Consider the following 21,804-nt stretch of genomic DNA (forward strand, 5'->3'; position numbering starts at 1 on the left):
TTTGGTCAGGCTCAAGGCACTTTATAAAGATTGATTGATTGATTGATTGATTGATTGATATACCACTCCAAGAGGGTTTGTTTCATATTCACTTGCTATGGAATCATTTGTGCTATCAGTTGAAGAATGTGAACAAAGAGCGCAAACCAAGACATAACATCACAGCCATTTTATGTAATCATCTTCTCATGTGATTAACGCTGTGTTTTTGATCGTCTACACAGAGATCCTCACCTTGTTGATAGTCATCTGACATTTGACAAAACAGGCATAGTTAAAGAATTTTCCCAGGTTTGTCCAATCTTTGGTGTTGTAAGGCTGTACCTAATTACTATTGTCCTGAGTTAAATGATGTTTTCTGAGAGGCTTGAGGTATTCAGGATTGTAATTATCTGACATCGTTGCTTTGCCCAACAGTGTGCATTTGTTTTGCAGCTACATGAGAAGTTCTTCTGTAGATATTCTCATGGCAGGCTGATCTGTGTGATTCATGCCTCATCTTCCTTACAGGGAACAGAACAGTACTCCGCAGCTTCATAGATTTATTTTTTCCCAAACAAACTTTGACATGTTCAATAAACAAATAAATGTCTTTAGTATCTGATGCATCATTTTAACAAGCATTGTCACACACATAAACTTTATAATGGATTACATTGGTATCACCCTTGAAAACATTTGTCAGCTCACAGATGTGTGGTGGATCCACGAAGAGTGATGTGCAGTTGCCTCCTAGTCGTTAGATGGGTATATTCCTGTCCTCCTTGGCTCTCTAAAAGTGTCTTTGTCGATCAAAAGCTCTCGTTCAAGGACAAGAGCTGAGCTGTTTGTGCTGTTCATCCTGCAACATGAGACCATTTGTCAGTGACAATGTTAACTCTTCAAAGAGTTAACATTGTCACTAAGCTAAGGGCCTCTAGGTGGCATCAATGCCCCTGTTCAGGTTACACTGGCTGACGACAGTGCTCAATGTTGAAATACCAGTTTGTGAGTTAATGAGGAAAAGTAATAATCAGGAGCTTGGTCACTGTTTGCTTCTGCTGCACGATGTGTTTAAACATTTTGTTACTGTTGAACCCCTAATGACGTAAGAACTCATTTTTTTATCACTGAACAGAACATTTTGTGTCTTTTCTTACAAAATGTTCTTCTCAGAAAGTGAATTCTCACTTCTTTAAATTACCCAGCTCTGTAATTTCAAAGAGCTTTGTAGGGATTCTTTTTAATGTGGCCTTTCACATTTAAAATTAGACAAGACAGAACATGCAAATAAGTAACTGAAGAGCATGGCTCGTACTCAGGCCTGTGTAAGCCCAACCCTTGCTTCCCCTCTTCCCTCCCTCCTATTCCTTGCCAAACAGGATCTGTAGGATCTTACAGAGTCATTTTCTCAGGAGAGAGGAATGTCAGAACACAAGGCTGAGTGCCTGCTGGGACATGCTCCCTACATTCTCTCAGACTCACAGGGAAAAAGGTCCAGAATGAGCTCACACGTCCATTTCACTCTGACTCACTCACTACTTAAACTGTCTGGTACACCACCCTGCACTGTCTACCTTCAGTTTTACGATGTGCTTTGCTTCTTTTTAAATATATTTTTTGGTCAGTTGTTTTCAAATGATAATAAACAAACACACACCCAAAAACCATTTTAAAGAATTTTATTTTTTAAAAAAGTCTGTTTAGTTTACAGCTCAGAGGTGAAATATTATACAGCAGATTAGTCATTTACACTACAAGGAACCCAAGTCAACATATAAATACAATAAATTTGTGATAATTGTATGACACAAATCAGAGAAATGTAAAGGATTACTTGGCTGACAGTATCTCAGTTTTTTAAATGCTATCAACAAGCAGTGTATAGAAATGTACCATAACACAAAATGTCCCCATTCCTGCTACATTTGTCTGCATCGTTGTGTATGTATCGTGTTTGAATATATATACACACAGAAATCCAAAGTGACAGCATTCCTGGATTGATTAGCTTGCTCTCTCAACACTAGCGCTGCCATTTCCACACATAGACAAGCAGAGCTGGTTGAAGTGAAATGTTAAAAGTCACAAAGTCCAGTTTTCCACCAGGATCAGGTTGGTGTGCTTCAGTTAACAGACCAGTGGCTTGAAGTGGGCGATGAGCTGCTTGTGGACTCTTTGTGGCGCAAATTTGGGCTGTGGCTGTAGGTGGGGGAGTGAGTAATGCTTGGACTGCTGGGTGGTGTGGAAGAACAGGAGGAAGACTTGGATTTAATCTGCAGCCACTTGTCCCCCAAAGCCTTGGCAAAGTGATCGTCAACAGACAAACTGATGGAGAGCTGCTGGGAGCGAGCCTTCTGGTAGTTCACGCCAAGGCTTCTCTGGAAATGCTCTTCCAGGACATGGTTGTAGTCACATTTTGAAATCACTGTGAAAGAAAGCATGAATGAACATATCAAATACACTCCTTGGTGAGTCAGGAGCTGATGTGTGTAGGTGATGACCGTCTGGTGTGTGAGTTGATTCATGTGAGACTGACCTGATGAGTGGCTTTTGTGGACGTCAGATCTGCAAGAGGGGTCTCTTAATGAAGAGACACAAGTGATCACAGAGGGACGCATCTGAATGAAAAATAAATTCATGGGTTGTTAGATTACATGCACAGAGGAGTTGATGTGTGTATTACTGCTACTGTTTGTTGTTTGCTAATAACTACTACTTAGCTAGAAGAGTAACAGTTTAATTTGAAAATGATTTGAAAACTGATTAAACTGGTTAGGTTTGCCTAGGAGAGCCATATCACTCCCAGTGAGAAAGCAGTCTGTTTGGTCTTGTTGATGGCATTCCTCACTCCATTGCTCACATTTTCTTCCTGAATCCGGCTGGATTGCATAGCTCAGACAAGCTTAGGCCTGCACACACACTTGGAAGTTAGAACGCCTTTGCAGTCAGATTCGCTGGCTACAGATGAGAGGCAGTCTACAGCTGTGGCTAGCCTGGAGCTACTCTTAGACTACAAAGGGACATACTGTACTGTCCTACAATGTTTCTCAAGTTATGGCGTAGTTATGGCAAGTTATGGTTATGTGCGCTTTTTCATTAAATCAGCTTGTGTGGAGGATGGTTGTTGCTGAATTACCTGGATTTGACTGGTAGCAGTGCTTTTGTTGTTTTCCAAAGTACTTTCAGGGTCTTTTCTGGGCTTCTTGATAAGGGCAAGGGGTTCATCCATGACTGGTGTGTAGTACACATGAGTAGACAGAGGGCTGGTGGGGCTAGGTGTTGGACTCTGGGAAGCTGTGGAAGTCTTTATGCTGGTGAACACCGCTGGGGCTGGAGCTGGTGCTGTTCTCTGGGCCAGTTTAACATTGCTCCTGCTTATGGCCCGTTCCCGCCTGCAGCATGAATTTAGTCAGATTTATTGTCAAAACTGCTATATGTGCTGGACATACAGAGAACAACTAAGAACTTAAACATAAAGAATAAATATAAGGTGTAAAAAATGTACCAACAATGAGGCACACACAAAATACAAGGCACAGTGCAGTGAGATGTTAATAGTGCAGTTGACATAGATAATGATTAGATGAGATTAGACTATGTTAGATTCATGTAAAATGTGAACTTTGATTGCAAACATTGTGAATATGAATAACTTGTGTCACTAACCTTTCTTCCAAAGTTAGACCCTTCTCGTGGCTGTGCTTGCGTTTGATTGGATAGACGGCTGGGGCTCGAGCGCGGTCATTTGTCATATGCCTGTATCTGTCCTCACTTCTTTGGTGGGGTTGACCTATGAAAGAAAAATAAATATTAAGGCCCAAACAAACTTCATTTGCTAAAACAAACCCATCTAGAAGGTCAATTACCCTATTCTCTCAATGATGATTTTACACGATTGACGTTGTTGTAGCACTGGTGATGAGTAAGAGCTTGTTTTGATCCATGTCATCAACTTGCATGACTACTATTCGTGGGAAAATGTTTTTTGTCACCGTTAATCGTAAACTCCGTTAAGCTGCAGAACTTGATTTACCTGATGAGTGAGGGTTAGAACATGACACAGCTGATTCAATGTTAACGGTAAATGTTGTTTTTCTGCATAATGTTGGCATTCAGCCCTATCACGCTTAGAAGGGAACAAGGGTGACAAACATCCAATCTATAAAGATTTTGAGGACCCAGCTTTGTGTGGCACCCATGTGGGAAAAGGCCATCAAGGTGACTACACACTCACACATATGCATACTGGATTTTTGCAATTACACAAGTTAAAACACATCAAGAAGAAGCTGATGATGTCATTGCAGTGTTAAAATAAGATAATTTGGGCATCCTAGTGTTTTTTATAAAAACTGCTTTTTCATTAACTTAACTTAATTTAAACATATATTTATCTGAATCTGGCAGTTGTGTCACACATACAGTCAAAACAACAGCATTGTGTGAAAATGTAAGCACGCCATTGTCTCACTCGATGCTTAGTTGCATTTGGACGACAGGACTTTTAGACTGTATTCAAATCAACCATTTTGTGCCTTAAAGGAAACAACAAGGTGTGTTGTGTTACTGTATCAACAATGGGTAATTGTGTCTTTTGCATTGAGACAAAAACAAATAACGTATGTGCTTTCACACTCTGCTCACTCCAGTTTTGCATTTCCTACTGCCTAAACACTCTAGTGCTATTGTGGAGGGGGCAGGTATAACCACACCTATGCTGATTTTCTAATGCCTCGGGCATGGATATTTCTTCCTTATTAGCAAAGAGAATATGCTGCCTGACCTTTTGGGTCGCTATATTTAATAAAACAATTGTGAGATCCAAAAGGGACACAGTCTACACAATCCCAGCTCAGGCTTTAGGACGTTGGAAGGCCATAAGCATTATTAAGATGTTCTTTGTTCTTCATTTAAGCAGATTTCCTAAATAGATTAGTAAAAACCAGAGTATATGTTTCTGCCTGTTGCTATTTATCTTTAATTTGGTCATTATCTGGATCTGCCCTTTGAGGCTGTATTTGCATAAATATGATGGACTCAATAAATACAAAAACATAGATCATGTATCAGGTCAGGATCACAAACGTACATCTATATTAGAAAATATGTTACAGATAGCAAATGGTAGCTATAGCTGATATCAAACAGGGTAACACAAGCATTCCCTGTCATCAAGCAACAGGAAATAAAAGTAAAAGCATGAAACCAGCTTACCTTCTAAAATGTAAACCTTGAAGCCACTGCTCATCCGAGTAATGTATTGGAAATTAGCCACAGCCATGACTCTGACTTGATTGTCTCTGAGAGAAGTCAAACACAGAGGAGCACCGTGACTGCCAGAGTTTACAGCACACAATGAGACTCAGTTATAGATTGTATTGGAAAGGCAATGCAATGCTGGGTCTGAGCTCAGCCAGGTAAAGTATCAGGTGAGTGTAGATAGGCACAGTGGCCTCCGTGTGACTCATTCCCGCATTCAGATTGGCTGCCACATAAGCCAATAGGAAGCCACCATTATCTGAGCATTGTTATTGTTGTAGGAGGAATGTGCTCACAGGTAGGCCTGTTCTAAAAGCAGAAAGGGAAGCTGCTAAATGTCATCATGCCACATTATTCACAATTGACCAGAAAATCATTTTTGGCTGTTCACATGTTCACATTTTATTAGACGTCTTCCAAAGAGTGCCCTAAGTGAAGTGTGTCTTTTGTTACCCTGTAAAGTGTCAGCACCTGACCCCCCCCCGCCTAATCTGCAATCTCACCAAACTGCATTTTTCTGAGTACTTAGCCCACCGAGGCTCCAGTCATTCCACTGACCTGCCCATACACGCATGCAGCTGTACTCTGAGCCTGCTTCACTAGTAATCCAAAGGCTTTTGTTGATGGCCAGACAAAGACTCCTAAGTCCTGAAAATGCTGCTGCCATGAGAACAATCTCATCTTGGCATACTGAGGAGTTTTGCCACATCTGTGAAGGCCACTCATTCAGATACTATGATGCTGGTCCAGCTGGGAAAAAAAATCAACTAAGCTGCAATTAATATGTTTTATAATGTATTTGCACAATAACGGAATGAGAATGACAAACATCCTTTAAGTAATCCAGGTTTTGTTGATATATCGACTGTTTAATGTCCCCAATACTGCACTAGTAATAATGTTTGAAGTGAAATAACAGCCAGCCAATCATATGAAGGTATTTCATTTTTTACATGCATGAAAGTATTATGTTGAAATTTATTTAGGCTCAACATTGCCCCCTTCAGTTATACACTGGGATGGCAAGGATGGAAGTCAATGTGCAAAGAAAAAAATAAAATTGCAAGGACTCCATGGTAGTATAAATATATAATATAAGTGACACACATGCTTGTGAGATCCAAGAAATCACTTTTCCATTTTACTGTACTTACAGAATTTACATTGCTCTTAAGCTGAAAAAATACAAGATTTTCAACAAAAAGCAACCCAATGTGTTATTTATAATATCCATAATCAATATATTTTGAGTTATTTCTGTCAGGTGTGAGGTAGTTTTTAACAGGACCCAAATGTAGACACAAGAACAGTCTGAGGTTCAACTAAAAGTTTACTTTTAATAATGAAAAAGCCAAAATACAAACCAAATCCACAAAGTACAAAAATTAGGACAAAGGGAAAAGAAGCAAAAACCAACCAAACTCAAACAGGGAAAGCCAAAGGGAGGACAGCAGGGCAGGAATACACAGGTGGACTCAGGGACTAGGAGGAACATGCCAGAGACGACACAGGGTGGACAAACAATCCAACAAGAACAAAGGGGAGGACAGGATTTAAATACAGCAGGGTAACAAGACACAGGTGAGACACATTAGGGTGGGGCATGTAATCACTAGGGAGGGAAACAAGAGGAAGTAAACTCACAGGGAAATACAAGGGAACACAGGTTTTTTTAAATAAAACAGGAAACATGAGACAATTACCAACACAGATCACAGGAGGGCAGGGCAGGAATGAAAACTAAACAGAAAACAAATCAAGGACAGAATCATAACGATTTCCACCTGCACCATAGTCACAAGTGATGTGTATTCAGGAAGAAATAAACATGACCATCAATCAATAAATCACCTTAAAACAATTCGGCAAACTGAACGAATCTAATCTGAACAGCAGCATTTTCCAAAGTGATAGGTTATTAAGCATGAATGATTTCACCCAGCTGTATATATAGTATATATACAGTCTGTATATAATCTAACTGTGTTGCCATGACATCCCGGTCCATTTCAAACCTATGACAACACTGAGACAGAGACTGGTTCACCCGAAGGATAAGATTCCCAGGGAGAAACACAGCAATGTGATATATGCAGTCCAGTGCAGTGAGGAATGCTCTGATCTGTACATTGGAGAAACTAAACAACCACTCCACAGAAGAATGGCTCAGCACAGGAGAGCCACCTCCTCAGGACAAGACTCAGCTGTTCACCTCCACCTCAAAGACAAAGGACACTCCTTTGAGGACAACAATGTTCACATTTTAGACAGGGAGGAAAGGTGGTATGAAAGAGGAGTCAAGGAAGCCATCTATGTTAAGCTGGAAAAACCTTCCCTTAACAGAGGTGGTGGCCTCAGACATCATCTTTCTACCACATACAATGCAGTGATTCCATCCATTCCAGGAAGTTTGCACATACAAACATGCAGTTTCATAGTCGTTAGCCAGTTGTTAGACACACCTGGCCCAGTCAGCCAGAACATCACAGGTAAGTATGTAAACATTTAGTGCTATTGTTTTTAAGTTTTTTTTTTTAAGTTTTACCCAGACCCACCCACATAGGTCTGTAACCACATATAAACCATGTTTCCCACCAAACAGTTAGAACTGATGAAGCTGCTTGGATGAGCAGCGAAACGTCTTCTAGAAAACTCTACAAGTCCAGACGCCTTGCTTCAATCTTCTCTACGTATGATGACCTGGATGACTGAGAATCTTCATCAACATCAAATCAGCAGTAACTTTATTACTGTGTGAGCAGCTTAAATCCCATGATGCAGTATGTGTGACCTTGCTTCTTTATTTGAGCCAGCAGGATCCCATATACAACACCCATGTGTATTCCATTGAGTCAACAGCTGGCTCATGTCTGACAGAGAGCACTGCCCCTGTCACTCTGCTCTCATCAGCACCACCCTCAAAGTCCATCCCAGAGCTGCATCAAGTCAGACAAATCCAGGCAGAGCACACAGGAAGTCAGGTAGTATCCCCTTTAAGAAGCACTGAGAAGACCTGCAAGCAATGTAGCCACTGAACAGACAATATATTAAGAAAAATAAAAAAGGAGAATAAGCCATTAGACTAATTATATCCCATGCATTCTTTTGGTTATCTCAGATGCAGAGTGTTCTTAGATGTCATGTTGAATAAGAAAAGTGTTTACAAGACAAATTATTATACATATTATACACAGTCTGTGTAAGTGGTTAATCAAGTTCTACCTTTATAACCATGGTCCAGATGAGACAAGAGAAAACTGCTGTTACTGCACTGCAAATAAAGTACTTTAGTACTTTGCACATGAAGCTGCTCCACGCAGTTGGAACTACTAATACCAAGTAGCCCATGGGTTAAACTGAAAGACTAATCACCAAAACCCTGTGTCATATAACATTAGCAAAGAAAACCAATTTAATAACGTTGTTCCTTGTGATTTGTTGCACGCTGCATCCTGCAACAGGCTCTTCTTTTGAAAAGCAGCCCCCGGAAATGTTGCTTTGCTCAGCAGATTGACCGCAGGGACTCGCAGGCTGGCTGTCAGGACGACTGGGAGTGACTGGGAGTGACGCAGGGCAGACTGAGAAACCCGTGGCTTGAGGAGGGGAAGAACGGCGGTGATGCAGGAAGGACAGCAGTAGTTTTCCTTATTTTACCGATTGGAACCCGATGCACGACGCGCCGGTCTGCAGGACATGACAGTCCCCTGCAGACAGCCTTTACTCTGAGATCTGACACCATCAGCGCATCGCTGGGCGGAGCAGTTGGACACCCTCAGGTAGGCTCCATCATGCTCTGTTATGGCACATTCTGCACATTCTACAGTGAAATGTGCCTTTACTAACTGAACCCGCGTCGTGAAATGTCCAAAATGTCATTTCTGCCAGTCGGTTTATTATTATAAATAATTATTTCAGCTTTTGTCAGCAGGTTGTGGGGCTTTCCTTTTCTTTAAGCTACAGTCACGATTCCTTACGACTGTAATCTAGTGTTAAAAGCTGTACCAACACAGGGCTTGTTTCTCTGTAGGGAACGTTGCTCCATGTTTCGTCTTGTCATTCATCTATTAGTGAACATCAACACCCGCAGTCAGTTGGACGATATTTGGACCTTCTTTCCGCCTTTTCAGTAAATCTCCATCATGAACTACCTGCGTCGACGACTCTCGGACAGCAACTTCATGTCCAACCTCCCGAATGGCTACATGACCGACCTCCAACGCCCAGACCCGCCGCAGCAGAGCCCCGCAGTGTCGCCCGGGCCGACAGAAAGGCGCCAGTCCACCAGCCAGCCCCAGGCTGCAGGCGGAAGCTCCGGGTTCTTCTCGTCACTGTCCAACGCTGTCAAACAGACGACAGCTGCTGCGGCTGCGACCTTATCGGAGGCAGCGGACCGGGCAGGAGTCTCCAGCAGTGCTAAGCTCCTCCTGGTTATTGACGACCAGCAGACCGACTGGTAAGAGCAGTGCGCATTGCCCTGTCTAGACAGAAATGTGTGCCGATCCGTGGGCGCCACAGGCCTGTAACGACTGGAAGGTCATATGATTCCGCCGGTGCCGAGAGGCAGACTGTCAGGTGTCACTGCCGTGGGCTTCTTGCTCAGATCAGAGACACCTTGCAGCTGTGTTTGTACGCCGAGAGTGCCATGACACCAGCGCAGAGAAGCCATTTTCATTTGACGATCATGTAGTCTGTTGCAGCCTGACATTAAAATGTTTGCAAATCTGTACACTGGGTATGATGATGCAGGTACTTTCTGATCCAAGCTTTATTACCGGCCCACACTATGCATCATTATTAGATTAGGTTTTTGGATTTAACTTGGTAGCACCTCCCAGTTGCAGTGAAAGAAAACATGTTTGTGCCTCAATACAGTCACAATTCAGCTGCTTGTCTTACATTCAGGGGGAAGGTCTTCAGAGGAAGGAAGGTCCATGGTGAATTTGACATCAAGGTAGAACAGGTGGGTGTAACATTTGGGACTGCTTGCTTTATTTCAGTTTGTTCCTTTTTACCACAGGTGCAAAGGGAGATAAAGGTTTTTCACAGCCTGTGATTTAATAATGTTTTTCTCTATTGATTAAAGCATCGCATTTGTAGTTGAATAAGGTAATTGTATTAATTGCTGGTGCCCTTGAAATGATGAATGCCCAGTTCAATACTGAATGAGAATGGATAGGAACTGGGACTGCTGCACTGGAGTGAGCCTTCTTTCGCCACCTGATTAACAGAAAATATATTTTAGTTTGGACCTGTCCAGGGTGTACCCTTGGATAGCTGGGATAGGCTCCAGCCCCCTGTGACCACGCACTGCAGGACAAAGCGGGTTCAGAAGATGGATAGATGGATATTTTAGTTTGCACAAAGTCATACTGTGTGACGCAAACTTGTAGGGATCATACAGATAAAACTATTGCTTATGATGGTTCAGACAAATCTGACATTTTGTTGTGCCTGGCTGCTAGAAATAGTCATTCATGCATTCCTGCCCTGATTGTGATCACTGTGGTGCTTTGGGTGTTTGACCTTGGTACTGTCCTTTCAGGCAGAGTTCTCTGAAATCAACCTGGTTGCCAACGCCACAGGCACATACAGCGTGGACATCGATGCAATCAGAAATGGGCATAAGGTTGTTAAGTAAGTAAATAGCTAAGATTTTTCATAATGCTGCTCCACATTTGAGATTCTGCTGAAATTTCACTGGCCTGATTGGGCATGAATCAGAACTGGTTTCGCTTGTTTTACAATGCAGTTTATTATTTTGCATCTTTCCTCTGCACTAGATCTGTTAGACCAGACTTTGTGCTGATCAGACAGCATGCTTTCAGCATGGACAAGAATGGAGACCACCGGAACATAGTGATTGGACTGCAGTACGCAGGACTGCCGAGTGTGAACTCCTTGCACTCTGTGTACAATTTCTGTGACAAGCCATGGGTGGTAAGAATCCTATATCAATGACGTCATATAAAACCAGAAAGCAGAGCTGTTTCTTAAACATACTAAAACTATGAGCAAACTATGTCTGGCCTCAGTTTGCTCAGATGTCCAGACTCCACAAGCAGCTTGGCCCAGAGGAGTTCCCACTGATCGAGCAAGTTTACTATCCAAACCACAAAGAAATGGTGAGCTCCCTTCCTTTCCCTCCCACCCTAGTTTCATTTGTGCTGATGAATGTGCTCAACAACCCCACTCACAGGTCAACCCTCATCACAAGCAATGTTTGCAGTGTAATTTACTTCCATGTCAATATTCCATCTTATGTAGCAGCTGAGGCCATACTAATCTGTCTCGTCTTATGTGTTATACTGGTGTGTTTCTAATTAGGTGCATACCAGTGCCAGGACTGAGACTGTCACAGCAGAAGGTGGTGCAGTGGTTAGCACTGTGCAGAAGGGTGGATGGCGGTGCAGTGGTTAGCACTGTGCAGAAGGGTGGATGGTGGTGCAGTGGTTACCACGTTGCAGAAGGGTGGATGGTGGTGCAGTGGTTAGCACTGTGCAGAAGGGTGGATGGCGGTGCAGTGGTTAGCACTGTGCAGAAGGGTGGATGGCGGTGCAGTGGTTAGCACTGTGCAGAAGGGTGGATGGTGGTGCAGTGGTTACCACGTTGCAGAAGGGTGGATGGTGGTGCAGTGGTTAGCACTGTGCAGAAGGGTGGATGGCGGTGCAGTGGTTAGCACTGTGCAGAAGGGTGGATGGCGGTGCAGTGGTTAGCACTGTGCAGAAGGGTGGATGGTGGTGCAGTGGTTACCACGTTGCAGAAGGGTGGATGGCGGTGCAGTGGTTAGCACTGTGCAGAAGGGTGGATGGTGGTGCAGTGGTTACCACGTTGCAGAAGGGTGGATGGTGGTGCAGTGGTTAGCACTGTGCAGAAGGGTGGATGGCGGTGCAGTGGTTAGCACTGTGCAGAAGGGTGGATGGTGGTGCAGTGGTTAGCACTGTGCAGAAGGGTGGATGGTGGTGGATGGCGGTGCAGTGGTTAGCACTGTGCAGAAGGGTGGATGGCGGTGCAGTGGTTAGCACTGTGCAGAAGGGTGGATGGTGGTGCAGTGGTTAGCACTGTGCAGAAGGGTGGATGGTGGTGGATGGCGGTGCAGTGGTTAGCACTGTGCAGAAGGGTGGATGGTGGTGCAGTGGTTAGCACTGTGCAGAAGGGTGGATGGTGGTGGATGGCGGTGCAGTGGTTAGCACTGTGCAGAAGGGTGGATGGCGGTGCAGTGGTTAGCACTGTGCAGAAGGGTGGATGGTGGTGCAGTGGTTAGCACTGTGCAGAAGGGTGGATGGTGGTGCAGTGGTTAGCACTGTTGCCTCACAGGTTCGATTCTGACTGGGGCCTTTCTGCGTGGGTTTTCTCCAGGTACTCCGGCTTCCTCACGTTCTAAGGACGTGCTTGTTAGGTCAAGTGGTGACTCTAACTTGCCTGTAGGTGTGAGTGTGTGAATGGTTGTTTGTATGTAAGTGTATGTTGCCATGTGATGGACTGGTGACCTGTCCACCACCTGTAGATAGCTGGAATTCCAGCCCCCTGTGACCCCACACTGCAGGACAAAGCAGGTTCAGGTGATGGATGGATGTTGCAGCAGAGCAGTTATCTTCCTGCTGGCACAGACTTACAGTACTTAGCTAGCTTTCAGCAATATACAAGTATATATTCTCCAGTTTCTGGAGAAATAAATAAATCTGGCCCTTTTTATTGAAACTGCCTAAAACTGCAACAATAGTAGACATCTGTGTATATGACAATGTCCTTGTTACAGATTACCTCCCCACGGTTTCCTGTAGTGGTAAAGATGGGCCATGCTCACTCAGGAATGGGAAAGGTACTGCTCAGATATTTACTTATTTCTATATTTATTGTTTTTTTCTAAATTACAGTATGACCCTAAAAATCACATTCATATTTGGACTCTCCCTCCTCCAGGTGAAAGTGGACAATCAGTATGATTTTCAAGATATTGCTAGTGTTGTGGCACTGACCAAAACTTATGCCACATCTGAGCCCTTCATTGATGCTAAGTATGACGTCCGCATCCAGAAGATTGGTGACAACTACAAGGCTTACATGTGAGTGAAACTAGCTGTCCTAAGCATTCCATTCCACCACATCATGTGAAATGTGTACAGTACATTTTTCTATACTAATCTACAGGAGAACATCAATTTCTGGCAACTGGAAAACTAACACTGGCTCATCTATGCTTGAGCAGGTGGCCATGTCAGACAAGTAAGAGCATATCCTTCAATGTAATTCAAATTGCAAATGCCTCATTGTGCTGTAATATCTCCATTTAATGTGTCATTGCAGGTACAGACTGTGGGTGGATTCTTGTGCTGAAATCTTTGGAGGGCTGGATATCTGTGCTGTGGAGGCTCTACATGGTAAAGATGGGAAGGACTACATTATAGAGGTAATAAGACAACAGACAGTATAATGACATTAATGTTTGTGAAGTAGAACCCACTAATTCTGTCCTGTTGTTGTGATAGGTGGATGACTGCTCAATGCCATTGATCGGGGACCAGCAGGATGAGGATCGTGTTCAGATTGCTGATCTGGTGGTTTACAAGATAAACCAGACTGTCCCACAAACTTCAAGTTCTTCCCATGTCCGTGCCACAGCAGGACAGCCAGCACAGGTGCCCACATCACAGACAGACTAAACTACAGGCTTTCTTTACACAGTGTTCAAGGATAAATGCATAATGGTCTCTGTGAGCTCACTGAACACATTTCTATCCAACTTACCTTCCATAAGTTTTAATAAAACCTGAACTGGATGGTGTTATAAAGATTTCACTGAACAAAGGCAATTACTATTGTAATGTGTTCTTTTTTGATAATGTTTTTTAACATTAGATATACTTAAAGGATGATTTTTGCCATTCTAACTAAATGTTTCGTAGAAAGCAGTGTCTCCTCAGCCTGTCTCACAGCCCCGAGTACCACAGGCTCAACAGCGCCCCTCCCCTCAAGGTAAGAATATATGTTATATATAAGTTAAACAAGCTATTTGTTAGGCTTTCTACACAATTTATTTATTTGCTTTATTTATTTCATATAGGCGGTCCTCAGCAAAGCCCTCCATCTCAGCGCCCACAACCTCAAGGCCAACCTCCTGCACAGCCCCAGCAATCTGTGGGCAACCCTGCTTCTGGTGACCCTAGCACCCAGGCTAAGGCTAACCAAGGACCTGCAGCCCAACCAAGGCCACCAGGTCAGGGCTCTCCTCAACGAAGCCAGGGGGGATCCCCTCAAGCTCAGAGGCAGCAGTCTGTAACACAGCAGCAAAAAGCCTCTGCAAGCAGCTCAGGCCAGAAGACTCCTGGTGTACAACCACCGCAGCAGAGGCCGCCCCCCCCAAGACAGCAGTCACAAGGCGGGTCACAGCAACAGAGGCCCCCCAGCCAGCAAGGTCGTCCTGGAGGACCCACCACCCAGCAGCCGCGACCTGCTGCTCAAGGCCAGGGTGGCCCAGGAGGACGACCTCCTCTGCAACAAAAACCTCAGCCCCCACAGAAGCCCAGTCAGGACAGCCCGGCTGTTAGCGGCTCTCCACAACTAAAGTAAGTAACTGCAAACAGTTTTGCATCATCTCATGTGTGGGCTGATGGGAACACAAGAGCCTGTCTTACTTTTTGCTTGCACCAAGATATGCATGCCACATGGAAGACCTCTTCATCAACAAATAATCCCCCTGAATGCTTATGTTTATTGAATCTTGCATTTTTTAGTCTTTCAGCAGCAGGTTCACACATAACATTTCAGAGAGACTGAGATACAGACAACAAGCAGAAGCATACTGACAGTGTTCTGAAACATAGGTTTCCAAATTGTATAAAAGAAATACGGGATTACTCTCAAATGTATTCACTGGCACTGTGCTATACTTATGGCATCATTGTCATATGTAGTGACAATTGCTGGCAAATGAAAAACATGTTATGATTTTGAAATTTTTACTGCAAAAACGTGTATGTCAGTGGTCAATACATTACGTTTTACTACATAAAGAAGGACACACATTAAGGAAACACAGCACTCATCCATCTCAGAAAGAAAACATGCATCATTTTGCATCCAGAAAAGTCATTCATGTCATATCAATGTCACCTTGAGATGATAAGGTGATACTGAATGACCCCGGAGGAGGATGGTGCTTTTTATCATCTTTTACTGAGCTGTTTCCCACCTGTCACCCTCTCTTCCTCTGTCTTGCCTTGCTCCAGTCTTTTCATTCCACCGGGTTTGCTGCATGACTTTAATAGCCTTTCCTTCTCCTCTATTGCCATTTTCCTCTCTTTATAGCAAGTCCCAGTCTCTTACCAATACCTTCAACATTCCAGAAACCCCAACTCCACGAGCCAGCCTTAGCCAGGACGAGGTGAAAGCTGAAACCATACGCAATCTACGCAAATCTTTTGCCAGTCTCTTCTCTGACTGAGACAGCATCAGTTCTTCCCCTCTCTCCTCCTCTCTCCCTCCTGCTGACAGAAAAATGGACAGCCTAACTGAAGGACAGATCCCTTCTTCCCCCATGAACAAGGACCAACACGATGCCATCATTAATTGAGCCTGATAAAAAAAAAATGTAGACACAAAACACCCACTGCCTAAACAGTTAAAAATGTTTAAAATGAACACAACGGTAGAACACAGTTAGGCACTGATGTCTAAAACATTCCTTGTCTTGCCTCAAGCTTAAGTAAGTCATCTACTCAAACAGTGTGTGCACTGCACAAAAGCCTATATTTGCATGAACACGTAAACAAAAAAAGAGAAACAACACAACACTGCTCACACTCGTTTGTTGGTGCTGTAAAGTCATTGTGGTCTTCATGTTAAAAAATAAGGGGACTGTACAGAAGTTAGTAGAGAGGGTCACGTCACAGATATAGTTTGAAGACATTTCAGAAATGTAGAATTATGGCATGAACAATAAAGAAAATGCAGTTACACTCTAAGCTGCTTTCATTATCCAAACAAAATGGAACAAGAAATAAATCTAGGGAGATGTTCTAAAAATGTCACAAATACAGCGTTTCTGTATCAAGTATAGGTTGGAAGAACCTTTTTCAAAAAAGTCTCTCTCTTAATGACCTGCACCTTCCTAATAGTTTTTGTACAGTGCCTCTTTCATCTCAGCTGCACACAGGATGTTCAGTGTTAGCCAGTGTTAGATCTGTTTGAGCTCCTGAGTGCTCATGGTGATGTATTAGATGCATGTCTACAGGAGGCAATTGCTGCATTTTCCAACCCCAGACTTTGGCGCTTGTAACTGTGTCACATGTAGTTAAATTAGTTAGCGAAGTAGCCTAGGTGTTGTGAGTTTATTGTTGCTTCCACTTTTTCTTCCAATTTCTTTTTGTCGCATTAAAAACGAGCCCAAAAGAGCTCTTTACATTAAAAGCATGCCTTACACAGACAAGAAAGTCAAATCAAATGGAGCTGTCTCAGGGATGTCCAATTGATCGTGACACTTGTGTGTGGGTGAGGGTCTTCCAGTACAGTCTTACCGTGGTTGTTTTAAATAGTGAGGGAAAGCATGCATTTTATTGACATAGCATATTTTTATTTTACATACGTTTGCACACTCTGCAAAATGATACTTGAATACAGTGATATGGGCTGATGTATAATGTCTGCATTATCAGGTTTATTCATCTGTCACTTGACAAAGCAATCACTTTTCCTACTCTGGGGTGCTGCTGTGTCTGTGACAGGTTGTGGTGCAGTGGGATACAGCGTAGACAGGGTGAACTGTTCAGGTACAGTTAGTGAAAAATAGATTTAGTTTTATTTCATGGTCCCTTAACTTTAAAGCAATGTAATGAGAAGGTAAACCAGCTCTTGAATGTAATGGTTGTACAGTAAATTGTGCCAGGTTTCTAGACTCTGTATTGTTGAGTGTAGCAGAGTTTCTGCTTCCATATACTCTTGTCGGATTTTTAACAGGTGTACAGTCTGTAAGAAGAGGCCATTCTTTAAAGCATACTCAGCCAAGGAATGTTATATTTATTTAGTCCATCTATACAATAAAGACAGGGAAAACTCTGCAAACCGCAGATGTTCCTCTGCAGTAGATTTAGACTTTGACAAAGTTTTTTTTTACTCTGAAAATCCTAGCTGTTCTGTTTACAGGCACCAAAAATGTCTTCCAGAAGGAGTGCTTTAAGATGTTGATGTAGTACGGCAATATCATGATTTTTAGAGAAGACCCAATAGCCAAAACATATACAGTGCTGGTTCCCCTGCAGATTCTCCATGCTGCCTGTGTTTCTCTGTCTGTTTTGTAGCCACAGTGACTCCTTGTGCTCAGTGGTGCATAAGTGTGTGAATATTGTTCTGTAACTGGTCAAACCAAATAGATGTGTTGTACAGAGCAGTGATGCAGCTTCTCACCTTTCTCCTCTGCTGCTATTTGTGCGCGTTGATATTATGTGTGCCTCTGATCTTATTTTGAAAATCTTTTTTTTTTGCAATTGCTTTGTATGTGCATCATTTGTTTTCTACAAGTTATTACCAACTGGGTCTTGTAGAGTTAACAAACTAACACATTAGTGATTCAGAGCTTCATTTTTATGTTAAACAGTAATTCATTGTCATTACACAATTGTTAGATTTATCATGGCACAGCCTACTGTCAAGATAAAAGCTGTAATTGAATGGGTGTAGGATTTATTAAAATGAGCTGTCACAGTTAGCACAGTTGGTTAGATGATAGTTCTTGGCCATATTAGGACATACTATTTGCCATAGCATCTCCTTCCACTGATACCACTGCAAACAAGTAATTTTATATTTATGTTTTTGATAGTCACAGATTTTTTTTAAAGTTTACATTATTTAGATATATTGGACTGTGAATGTACATTGTCTTCTTTTTTTGTGCATTTATTGTCTAAATGCACTGTTGTTCATTGTCAAGATGAGTGAAACCGATTGTCAGTCAATGCCTGCCAGATTTAAATATCATAAATGTGCAAAAATCAGAAAGCTGAGGTCTTAAATAAAAATAAGATACTGCATAATGCAAATCATGGTGGATTATTGAATTAAATGTCAAAAAATTGATGTTATATGCAATGTAGCTATAGTATGTGAAAATATAAAAACATGCACATGTGTAATAAAGTCTATGACCAACGATTCCATTTGTTTTTGTTTGATTACCTGTCTTTAAGGCTCATGTTGACCTTAATCATGACTCCATTATGTCGGAGGGATTCCTCCTTGGTTACTGCTCCTTCAGTGTTTTCCACTCTTCAAGCAGTAAGTGTTGCAAGATTTCAGCTACACCTTCTCAGTTTTTAAATCAACGAGCTATAAAACAGATTAACTGCATGTTTCAAACTAGGCACACTTTGTTGAGGTAAACAGTGCTTATAATCACAGCCTTGCTATTGTGACCACAAGGTGGTGTGGCGTACAGCAAGACTACAGTAGTTTACAGACTTCGACACCATTTGTACTGTATATGTCAGTTTGGAACTGCTTTGAAGCAGGCGCATCATATGTTATTAGTACATTGCATTTTTAAGTGCATACAATTTTAACTCTTAAGCAATTGTCATATTTTTATTTAATTTAACAAATTTGTGTCAATTAGACAGAAAACACATGTGTCCACAATCTTCCTAGGCATCCCATCCTGCCTTTGTAGAACAGTGGTCTGATTCTTGGTGTTTAAGAAATGCATGTATTATGTACCCACAGTGTGTTCTGGACTTTCATTATGGCCTCAGGGCTGAATGCAGCAGCTGCAGCTGAGAGGCTGATAGTTATTATGCACTGGCTTCAAGTCAAGAGGATGCATTTCATTGCTTTGTCTTGTACAAATCAATTATTCCATCTGCAGCTGGAAAAAAACATGAATGTTTTGGCAGGTACATTTAAGGATGTGTGAATGAAGGGGCTAAATTTAAATCACCAATTTTTTTTGTTCCTTGAGAGTTTTCCGTGTGGATAAAATGCAGGATGGATGTTTTAGCTGCTTTGTCGAGTTTTTTAAAGTTCTGTCTAATTGTTTTGTTTTCTTATCTGGCTGGCCACCAGGCCATGCTGTTGTCTTTTAACACTTCCACAGTTAGTAAGCAGGTAAAGAAGTTAGGATATCATAATGAATGCTACTAAAATCACTATTAAAGACTTTTGGCTGTAAGGTCGCCAGGTTAATCCTTTCCACAGAACAAATTGTGATTACTTTCCACTTCTTGAGTAATCATCCTGATACAACTTTCATGATGTTGCTAGTCACAGGAGATTCAACAGTATTGCTCGCAATGTTCTTGCTTTAATACAGAACAAGAGAGAAGACAAAAGGGGAGGGGCCCTCACTACTTCTTGTCTGAGCCAGGATATTTCTAGAGATGACCCATTTAAACTGCCTGGAGACGCTGCAAGCACAGGTGCATCTGGATGGTTCCAACCAGAATGTGTAATTACATACATTAATAGGCTATTTATTCACAAATTAAGGCAAGTGTCAAAATGGTTTTGCACATGTAATTTGATGGATTGCTGAAGCAGGATTTGAATGGGAAACATGCCAGGCATTGGGTCAAATCATTTTGTTTCATTCAGGTCGAATACAATTCCACAATACACATAACAAGGGTTCTCAGTGGTTCTTTTATGAACAAAAGTCTAAAGTCAGTTTACAATTCTGATGTTTTATTCAATGCTGAGATGGGAAACAGTGACTGTTACTGCTATGTACATGGCCTTGCACCATTAGTGCAACCCAGTACAGCTTTGCATTGTACTGCTGTGTGTTGGAGGGTGAATGATATCCATATTTAGAGAGCCCTCATTGATTCTTTCCAACTGAAGCACAAAAGATCTGTTGTCTGTCCAGTGTTGAATAGCGGGACATTAATGACATCCCTCCCAACCTCTTGTTGACCTTAATCAGTGTATTTAAAAAATGCAAAAAAATTAAAAGAAAGAGGTGCTTTCTCTCTTTCTCTCGATGTACAACTGCATTCCTTTTCTGTGTTATTACATAATAATATTTCAGTGACAACAAATAGTTCACATCATCAGGAGCTCGAGGATTGAAGAGGCACCCACTAAGAGGTCCATCTCTGCATTCCAAATGTGTTTCCTCTTTAATAAATCTCCACACATGACTGAGTGATTCCTTAGCCAAAATAGCAGATGATGAAGGATGAGAGAGGAGTGTGTAATAAAGATTTAATTAAGTCTCACCACAGGATGTCTTGCTGTGACTCAGGAGACCTGGACAGAGGGGTTTGTGTTTGCTTAGTGCAGCTGTGGATAATACACTTTTCCTGCTTTGACCTACATACATACTGAAAGGAGGATGCAGGAATAGGCCTGCATGAGGTCTTATCTTTATTTTCACTCTGAAGCTGCTAGAGGGGCATCTCCTTATGCTAAACCTTATGTTAACTTTAAACTGTCAGTCTCAGCTGGAGATAATCTGGAACAGAGGACACATCTACGCTGAATGCCTGTACTAATTGCACAGACGTTATGAGGCTGAACTGCTGAATCCTCCCTGTGGTGCATTTGCAGATTGCTGAAGATTTACAAGCAATTTTCACCTCCCTCCGTCCTCTCTTTGTGACACTGATTTTTTATGGTCTCCGTGGTAGGATTCCATCAGCACTTTACATCATTCCCTTTGAAATCAATTGAGTCTTTTTTGCTCCTACTCACTATGGGTTGCCATGGATACTGCTCCCAAATGGATTGGCTGGTACATGAATTTGTTTATAAGTGTTACTTGGAGTGGATAGAAATGTTCTTTTTTGTGTAGCCAACATAAACACAGTTCCTCAATTAACTACATGAAAATTACATGTAATGGCTAACCCAGTACTATTTTATGCTGATGGCTTCCTCAGGAAGAGATCCTGAAATCCTTTTTCCTACATGCAGCTACATGAGCATGCCACCAAGACAGCCTTCGGCAATTTTACTTTATTCTGAAAAGCCCTGACAGTCCTTTTGCATATAATCTGATCCACTAGTAATCAAAACTATACCAATATGGAGCCAAGGGGACAACACTGAGCCAAAAAAGCTTCCAAGTACTTCACGTGGCTGCTTCCAAATCCTCATGAAAACACGTGGTCTTGGTAGCCTCATCCTATATGGACTGTAAATCATGTCTGGAGCAAGGACATTGAACAGAGAGGATTGAGTGGTTTAATTTGTTGGAGAATTAATCAGGGTTGATTTGGATTTAAGGGAAGACTGGGTGCATCACCCACTAAATCTGCACATTCACCGCTCCCGAGTCCACTGAATCAAAGTGTTTACATATGAATGTGGGTGGAAGTACATTCAGTCATATGTCTATCCAAGAGGTCTAATTCTGGTTGTGTAAATTATTCAGCACTGCAGGAGGTTCTCTGGGGATTTCATGTGATAGTCAAGCTGAATTAATTTAATCTTTGTCTAACATGTTTCCTCTGACATATCATCACTGTCCAACAGAAAAAGCTCAGAGATGTTCTGTATTAGCTGCAATGATGGCTATTTTGGTCTGGACTATAAGCAGTGGAACCTGGCTGAGTGTGCATGCTCATATCTGTT

General features: G+C 42.2%; 2 protein-coding genes across 4 annotated transcripts; one reads left to right on the forward strand and one right to left on the reverse strand.

Moving 5' to 3' along the window:
• Nucleotides 1–1,646: 1,646 nt before the first annotated feature.
• On the reverse strand, nt 1,647–5,384 carry vgll4l (vestigial like 4 like). 2 transcript variants are annotated; one of them, XM_028415376.1, is made up of 5 exons: nt 5,197–5,384; nt 3,649–3,772; nt 3,119–3,374; nt 2,519–2,600; nt 1,647–2,407 (listed from the first exon to the last, which is right to left on the reverse strand). In XM_028415376.1, the coding sequence occupies exons 1-5, from the start codon at nt 5,261–5,263 to the stop codon at nt 2,106–2,108; spliced, it is 831 nt and encodes a 276-aa protein (XP_028271177.1). In that variant the 5' UTR covers nt 5,264–5,384; the 3' UTR covers nt 1,647–2,105. The 2 variants fall into 2 exon arrangements, with proteins under 2 accessions (XP_028271177.1, XP_028271178.1); XM_028415377.1 differs by lacking the exon at nt 5,197–5,384 and adding an exon at nt 3,849–4,269.
• Nucleotides 5,385–8,770: 3,386 nt separating this feature from the next.
• On the forward strand, nt 8,771–18,272 carry syn1 (synapsin I). 2 transcript variants are annotated; one of them, XM_028415001.1, is made up of 14 exons: nt 8,771–9,017; nt 9,369–9,694; nt 10,144–10,201; nt 10,784–10,875; nt 11,022–11,178; nt 11,274–11,363; nt 12,998–13,060; nt 13,162–13,304; nt 13,390–13,464; nt 13,546–13,648; nt 13,728–13,877; nt 14,145–14,214; nt 14,303–14,804; nt 15,547–18,272. In XM_028415001.1, the coding sequence occupies exons 2-14, from the start codon at nt 9,381–9,383 to the stop codon at nt 15,680–15,682; spliced, it is 1,953 nt and encodes a 650-aa protein (XP_028270802.1). In that variant the 5' UTR covers nt 8,771–9,017; nt 9,369–9,380; the 3' UTR covers nt 15,683–18,272. The 2 variants fall into 2 exon arrangements, with proteins under 2 accessions (XP_028270802.1, XP_028270803.1); XM_028415002.1 differs by having other exon boundaries at nt 15,585–18,272.
• The last annotated feature ends 3,532 nt before the right edge of the window (nt 18,273–21,804 follow it).

The sequence above is a fragment of the Parambassis ranga genome, chromosome 9 (assembly GCF_900634625.1).
Source record: "Parambassis ranga chromosome 9, fParRan2.1, whole genome shotgun sequence".
NCBI classification, from domain to species: Eukaryota; Metazoa; Chordata; class Actinopteri; family Ambassidae; genus Parambassis; species Parambassis ranga.

What these genes read in the sequence shown, in the direction of transcription:
- vgll4l (XM_028415376.1), bottom strand. Translation starts at nt 5,263, where the DNA reads ATGGCTGTGGCTAATTTCCAATACATTACTCGGATGAGCAGTGGCTTC. An exon ending in GGTCTAACTTTGGAAGAAAG is followed by an intron (nt 3,375 to 3,648) that starts GTTAGTGACACA and finishes TTCATGCTGCAG; the next exon opens with GCGGGAACGGGCCATAAGCA. An exon ending in CCACAAAAGCCACTCATCAG is followed by an intron (nt 2,408 to 2,518) that starts GTCAGTCTCACA and finishes TTTCTTTCACAG; the next exon opens with TGATTTCAAAATGTGACTAC.
- syn1 (XM_028415001.1), top strand. Translation starts at nt 9,381, where the DNA reads ATGAACTACCTGCGTCGACGACTCTCGGACAGCAACTTCATGTCCAAC. An exon ending in TCTGTGACAAGCCATGGGTG is followed by an intron (nt 11,179 to 11,273) that starts GTAAGAATCCTA and finishes GTCTGGCCTCAG; the next exon opens with TTTGCTCAGATGTCCAGACT. An exon ending in CAGCAGGACAGCCAGCACAG is followed by an intron (nt 13,878 to 14,144) that starts GTGCCCACATCA and finishes AATGTTTCGTAG; the next exon opens with AAAGCAGTGTCTCCTCAGCC.